The 8,248-nt window shown below is 28.6% G+C and overlaps 1 protein-coding gene across 1 annotated transcript; it reads left to right on the top strand.

Annotated features, from left to right (window-relative positions):
* The first annotated feature begins 6,085 nt into the window (after positions 1 to 6,085).
* LOC131640654 (uncharacterized) lies at positions 6,086 to 7,507 on the top strand. The gene has a single exon (XM_058911034.1). It carries the CDS (start codon positions 6,086 to 6,088, stop codon positions 7,505 to 7,507), a length of 1,422 nt encoding a protein of 473 aa, XP_058767017.1.
* Positions 7,508 to 8,248: the final 741 nt, after the last annotated feature.

The raw sequence follows: 8,248 nt of genomic DNA, 5'->3' as shown, positions 1-8,248 counted from the left end.
AATTGTAAATTATTATTAAAATCCCTCCCCTCCCATCGTGAACCAAACATATTTTTAAACGAAATCTCTTCCCTCCCCTCGTTTTAACCAAATATATATATATATATATATATATATATATATATATATATATATATATATATAAAATCCTTCCTCTCCCCTCCCCTTCTCTTCCCTCCATTAAAATCCCCCCCCCCCTCATTTGAACCAAAGAGACCCTTGAATCAAACAAAAATCATCCATTATAAAAAATTAAAATCTTCCATTGATTATAAAAAAATAGAGCAGAAGTAAAAAAAAAAATCAAAAGCATACATTTGAATCAAACAAAATCATCCATTGATTATTTGTTTGAAGTACTTCTCACAGACCAAATACAAATTCTTTGACTCGTTGATGTCCTTCACAGATTCAATTGGGCGAAAACAAAGTTTAGATAAAAATGACAAATACAAAACTTACACTGAAAATTGAAATGGAAGAAGAGAAGTTGTGGTACACTCTTTTGGCACCTTGAATTTATAAGTCGACAGAAAAATGAAAAGTTAGTAGTGAAATATCAATTCAGCGAATCTTGGAAGGATGGGTGGAGTGGAAAATCGTGATTCTTGGAAAGGGGGGAATTTCGTGAATCTTGGAAAGGGTGGGTGGAGTGAAATATCGTTTGACTAAAAAAATGGATGGCTTTTTATTTCCCAATTGCAAATAGGTGTATTATAAATGCTGAGAATGATTAGGTTAAATTAAATATTATGGAATTAAAAAAATAATAAAAAACAACAATAATCCTGGCTATGCCACATCAGCCCTATTAAATACCAAGTCAATATAAATCAAATAACTTTCAAATAGTCAATTTTACCCTTATAATTAGATTAGATTAGACATTTAATCAGATGGCTTATTATATAATTACCAGATACTTTAGTTTTTATATATTTATAATAGATAGATAGATAGATTATTATTAATAATGACTAAATCTATTATTTTTTATTTTATGATAATAAACCAAAAATTAAAAAACTCAGTATTATTTAAATAGATAATAAATTAAATTAATAAAATTAAAATTGTTATCTATATTTCCTTTAGCTCTTCACTGTCAAATATTTACCTCCGACATGCCAGCCACCGCACTACTGCCACCTCCGATAACATCCACCGCTCTTTTCTTTGAGTTGATACAATGTCCTTTTCCTTTCTTTAAAACAAGGAAAAAACACAACCCAAAAAGAAAAATAAAATTTTAAAGTTAATTGCTCAATTTTTTATTAGAATTCAATTTTTAATCATTGGCCCATGGTCTCTATAAGGTCAGGACCGGACCTGTCGCAACAAGAATATAATGCTCTTGTAGACAACAATACTTTAACACTCACTACTCTCCCCTTTCACAGAAAAGCCATAGGTTGTATATGGGTTTTCAAACTAAAAGAAAATTCTGATGGTACCTTGCATAAACATAAAAGTCAGGCTTGTGGCCAAAGGTTTTAACCAACAATATGACTTTGATTTTCATAAAACATTTTAACCTATAGTAAAGCCAGCTAATGTTAAGGTTATCCTCACTTTAGCCCTTACTTATGAATGGGAAATTCAACAAATAAACATAAATAATGTTTTTCTTAATGGATCTCTTCATGAAGAGTTATATATGCAGCAACCACCATGTTTTGAACATGAGAACAAATCTCTTGTCTGCAAACTAAACAAAGCATTGCATGGCCTTAAGCAGGCACCTAGATCCTGGTATGAAAATCTCCATCAAACTCTGTTTCACTTTGGTTTTGTAGCAAGCATATGTGACCACTCATTTTTCACATACAATCAATTTACTCTCAAGAAACTTGGAAAACCTCAATATTTTCTTGGTCTGAAAGTTAAGTATCAGTCTAATGGCTCTCTTATTTTAACTCAAACTAAATACATAAAAGATTTGTTATCTAGAGTCAACATTGAAGAAGCCAATGAAGTACCTTCACCTATGCTGAGCCATTGTAAACCTAGTAGGTTTGGAGCTGATTATATGCAAGAACTTCTCTTATATAGGTCTGTTGTATGGGCCTTACAATACATAACTCTCACAAGACCTGATATAGCATACTGTATAAATAAGGCATGTCAGTTTATGGAAAACCCTCTTGATACTCATTGAAGTATAGTAAAAAGGATTCTTAGGTACTTAAGTGGTACCTCTACACTAGGTTTATTGTTGTCTCCTGCTAATCCTAATCAACCTCTTTCACTAAGGGCCTATAGTGACTCTAATTGGGTAAATGATCCAGATGATAGAAGAATAAAGGGGTAGGATTTGGTGTTAAAATTAATACTTTGACACCGGTGTCAAATAATCTCCTCCTATATATATATATATATATATATATTAAAGTTACATTGCTTAATTTTATTTGTTATTATAGATGTTAAATTAAGTTATTAGATTTAAAATATTTTAACTTATTTTAGTCTATCTTTTTATATTTTCTTTTAGAAATTTTTATTTTTATTTTACTATATCAACTAGGGGTGTTCGCGGTGCGGTTTGGGCGGTTTTGACGTAAAAAATCATCCGAACCGCAAGAGAAAAAAGTGTGCGGTTCGGTTTGGTTCGGTTGAATTTTAAAAATAAAACCGAACCAAACCAAACCAAACCAATGCGGTTTGGATTGGTTCGGTTGGTTCGGTTTTTTTTACTAAAATTTATTGAGCCATACATACACATATTGATGACAACATAACTTTGTATTTAGTCATTTATGTGTTATCAAATAACAACAAAATTTATCATATTTGGAAAATAACTTTCCATTTAATATACAAAAATAATATTAGATAAAAATGGAATAAAAAAATTAAATAGTAGCATACAATAATATCAAAAACATTATAATGAAATAGAAAAAAAAGGAGATGAAATATTATAGAAGACGAAAAAGAAAGAGCGGAATAGATGCGATTAGATAAGAAAATGAACATTAAAAACATAATTGAAAGAGAGAACAGTAGAATAAAAATAATAAGATGAAAAAGAACGAACTTAAGAGGTGAAAGACTAGAAAAGAATATGTGATCGATATGTATTTGAAAAAGAAGATGAAAAAAATGTGCAATACCGCTAGGAGAGATCTAAGAAGACTTGACTTGAAACCTTAAGTGAGGAAGAGAAAATTATTAGTAATCGTAAGACTAAGGCATAATAGGTTTGAGTTTGGGTTGGATATAAGTTAATTGAAGTTTGGAGGGTTGTAACATAATGCGGTTTGGTTCGGTTTGATTCGGTTTGTAAAATACAAACCGCAAACCGAACCAAACCGCGCGGTTTGTTAAAAAATGGCCCAAACACATCCGAACCATATGCGGTTTTTTGCGGTTTCGGTTTGGTTTGGTTCGGTTTTGCGGTTTTCTATTGGGCCGGTTTGGTTTTGAACACCCCTAATATCAACTCTATATTTATAGATATGAGTAAGTATTATGGTATGCAATCGAACCAATAATAATTTTTAAGTTTATAGATGTACGAAAAATTTTAAAATGTATATTTAGAAATATTTTTCAACTATTGTGAATTAACACATTAATAAATTTGACCTAGTAGTTGAATAATTTCACATTGTTGTTGATTAATTAGAACACTTCGTTCATATCGAAATTGTTCAAAACATTATTTTCTTTCAGTAAATAATATGAACTTTTCTTTAAATCGAGTATCGTAATAGTAAAAAAAAGGATTTAATGAAAATACACTGACAGTGTAAAGCAGTTTTACACTGTCAGTGAATCGTAACCGTTAAATATTTATTGAATTTTGACATTTATTTTAGAGAAAAGAGGTGATGCACTGACAGTGCATATCCATTAAACCCTAAAAAAAACAAAAAAAAAACTTAAATGAGTCAAATATCTCTAGAATATTCCTATATCATTTTTCTCTCTATATATATTTAATTTATTTGCAATTGAAATAAAATATAATTTTTTTAATTTGTTGTGTTTTCATTCATTAAAGGGCTAATTTTAAAATAAAATAAAGTCTCTAAATTATTTGAGACGGCCTTGTTTGTAACTCTTATTATTGCGGTAACTGTTATAACAATTTAATATCAGAATACATAAAGTGGAATCCTTTCAATCTAACATCATCCAATAAATAAAAAATAGATCTAAAATATAATAACAACTGTAATATCAATTACTTTTAAATTAGATATTGATTACTAATTTAAAAATATTCATTAATTATCATATAAATTTAAAACATATTTTCAATAAAATACCAATTATTTTGTTTTCTACCCAATTAACAGATTTCCAAACATTAAGGAGTTCTTAAAACTGATTTAGTGATCAATTTTTACGAGAAAATTTACCTACAATTTTTTAGATGTGGTTTATATTATTTATCCATGAAAATATGACAAGTGTATTTTAACATCGTTTAAAGAGAAAAATATGAGAAAATTATATATATATATATATATATATATATATATATATATATATATATATATATATATATATAAAAGAAAATTATACACTTATTATATTTTTATTAAAAAAAATAGTATAAACCACTCTTAAGAATTGTATATAAGATTTTTTTTCCAATTTTTATGGCCCAGGTTAATTTGATTGCAACAAACTTAAAAATAAAAATCGTTAAATTTTAAAATATATATTAGTCAATTTTTTTATAGAAAATATTACAATGTTAAAATTTAAAAAATTTAAATTAAACGTCCACCATTTTTTTTGGATGGAATCAGCATATTCTTAAGCATTAAAATTATTTATGTTTTAAAATTGTAAGCTTTTGTATAAAAAGTTTGATAGCATTTTAAAATTTAACAAATTTTTCTTTTAAATTTGTTGCACTCCTACGGCCGGATTTGGGCCATGCAATCTGGCCTGTGCAGGCCTCCGAAAAATCGGGGCCTCAAATTATTTTTTTTATAAATTATAAACATTTAATAATTATATTTATACTACTAGTTGCATATATTTTGGAATGTTATTTAAGTAGTGCAGCGGTCAAAAATAAGTCCATTAGCCCATATTAAACCTTTAAATAATATTATTAAAAAATATGTTAATAATGAGAAAAAAAGAGTATGCATCGATAGTATAAAATAATTTTACACAGTTAATTAATCAGACCCATGTATTCAACCATATCACACTTTTAATTTAAAAATACTGATATAATTCTATTGAATGATGGTGTAAAACTAGTTTGCACTATATTTAATCTCATTAATAATTTAAATTTTTTATTTTTAATATTATTTATAATAGTAATAAAATATATTTTTATAAAAATTAGATCTAATTTTTTTGAAACGGCCCTAACTCAAATCAATGTGGGGTATAGAAATTGAGGATTAAGGACCATTTGTTTTGGTTTTTTAAGTGATTTTTATAGTGTTCCTGGAAAAAAAAGTTATAAATAAATTTTTTATAAGAATTTAAAATAAAATTTTGGTTTGAATAGTTGTTCTTAAAATGTTATTTTAGATTTTGTTATAATTTTATTGAAATAGATATCAAAATTTTAAAAAATTACTTAATTTTAAAGTTATTTCAAATAGATTTTCATAAAAATCATCTTTAAAATATAATATTTTAAAAAATTATGATTTTGACTAGATTTTGCTCTTTAATAATGTATATCTATATTATCGGATTTAAAATTAGTATTTTAAAAAAATTGAATATAAGAAAATTGTAATTTTTTGAAATATAATATTGTAAAATTTATTTTCAAAAAAAAAAAAATCCTTTATTTAAAGCTAAAACAAATATGCCAACTCTTTATCCGAGTTTTTGTTTTACTTTTAGGAATTTATTGAAAAGATAAAAGATTTAAATATACATAATAATTAATTAGCATTTTAAAATTATTATCTGATTTAAAAGATTAGGTTGAATGATAATTTAATTAACCAATAATTGGTTATTTTGTTTGTTACTTAACCTAATCCTTATTCTTTAAATAAGAGACGGCACCAGTATCAGTATTCTATAATCATTCATTCAGCTTGACGTCGTGAATATGAATTCACTCTTCCTCCTCACCATGATGAAGATGACGAAGAAGAAGAGATCTTCTCGACCACTATCGCCTTCTGTCCTTGCTATGAAAAAGAAGAAGAGATCTTGTATCAAATCTTCACAACAACCGCAACAACAAGAATCACTTGAAAGTGAATTTTACTTACCAGATGAATGCTGGGAGCATGTCTTCTCATTCCTCATCAGGCCGGTCGATGTCATTAACAATACTGAAGACAAAAACAAACTCTACTTCAATTCACTATCTCTCGTCTCAAAACGATTTCTCTCCATCGTTAACCGTAGCATATTCTCTTTCACAATTTTTCATCCACGTCTTTGTTATCTCCCATGTTTCTTTGATAGATTCTCTAACCTTAATTCCCTTGACCTCTATTTCTGCAACTGCAACCCTGATCTATATGCAGACATTGCTTTCGCTCTCCGTGACAGAACAACATTGAAGTCTTTACTTATTTTTGAAATTGAGCTGAATGATGCAAGCTATGTTTCATCACATTACATTGATTCTTTCGTGAGTTTGAAGGGTTTGAATTCTCTCACGTTCTCGGATTCGCAAATATCGGATGATTTGCTTTACTCTATTGCAAGAGAAGGTCTTCCTTTGAAGACTTTTGTTCTTGAACACTGTATCGACTATAGTTATCCTGGAATTTACTGTTTATTATCTAAGTGTCACAGGATACAACATTTGGGTCTTCAAGGTGTTCATTTTCTTAATAATCATCATATTTTTGAGTTGTCTTTGCTTCTACCTTTTATGGTATCTATAAACCTTAGTGAATGTTCCAAACTCACAGAATCATCTTTGTTTGCAATCATTATGAATTGTCACTCACTTGAGGAGATCAAAATAGAATTCTTATATAATAAGAGTGAGAGTGTAGAAAATGCACATGCTTTTAGAGATTTTGATGTCAACCCTCGATTAAAGTTTCTACATTTTGCTGGCAATTTATTTATAAACGATGAGATCATCATATTGCTTGCTTCCATTTTCCCCAATTTGCAGCTTCTTGATTTGAGTTATTGCGGTAACATATCTGAAAAAAGTATTTGTCAAGTTTTAAGTAGGTGTTGTAAGGTTAGACATCTGCACTTGACCAATTGTGTAGAAGTGAGACGAATTAAAATGAATTTTGTAGCTCTTCAATTAAAGGTGTTGAACTTGTCTGGCACAAGTGTTAATGATGAAACACTCTATGAGATCTCAAAGAGTTGTTGTGGGCTTTTGCAACTATTACTCATAAGTTGTAAATATGTCACAGAAAAGGGAGTGATGCACGTGGTTCAAAAATGCAGGCAACTCAAGAAGATCTATTTGAGATGTTGTGATAAAGTGAATGTTGATGCGGTTATCTCAATTATTTCATCAAATCCATCATTAGAAATAGATAATTGCTCCAGCTTTGCTGAAGTTCGGGGAAAGTTTTGAACAAAAATAAGGACACAACTAATGGAATTATGATTAGAAATGTTTGAAACAGTGTATTGATGAAGTTATAAGGTGCTTGCTAAAATTGATTTGGAATAGGGCTGGCTGAGCACAATTAGTTCTACATTTTTTTGGTTTCCTTTACAATTGGTTTCATTATACTGCTGTTTAATTTTATATCAGTGCTACATTTTTTTGGTTTCCTTTACATTTGTTCCATTATACTGTTTAATTTTATATCCATGCATCTTGTGTAATGTTTATGTTGGGCCTATTCACAATGTTGTTTTGGCCTGCTTCATGCTGTTCACATTTTCATTTCGGTCTATTACGGACTGTCTTAGAGCTGTTTTGGCCTTCTGCGGGCATCCTGCAGGTCACCTGTTGATAATATGTATTTTATCTTTATCACTGTTAACGTGGTTTTCAAGCCCAATCATATGGGATAATTCAAAAATGGTTTTATGTCCTTTACATCACAATTGATATAAAGACATTTAGAATATGATGCAATAGAGAACAAAAAGATTGAGTGATTATACAATTAATTGTATACAATACTGTGAAAATATAACGTGACAAGTTTTAGTGTTACCGATCTCACATGTTTGTCATGCTAACTTCGACTTCATGTTAGTCTTTGAAAAACAATGGTGCTTATTGGTTGAATTTACACAATTTCCTTTTTAACCTGTAATATTTCTATATGGTAAATTGTCATGAAATTGGCATAATCAGAAT

This window comes from Vicia villosa, unplaced genomic scaffold, assembly GCF_029867415.1.
Source record: "Vicia villosa cultivar HV-30 ecotype Madison, WI unplaced genomic scaffold, Vvil1.0 ctg.003254F_1_1, whole genome shotgun sequence".
Taxonomy (NCBI): domain Eukaryota; kingdom Viridiplantae; phylum Streptophyta; class Magnoliopsida; order Fabales; family Fabaceae; genus Vicia; species Vicia villosa.
The sequence above is the reverse complement of the archived record's forward strand: the minus strand, read 5'-3'. Positions and strand labels throughout refer to the sequence as shown.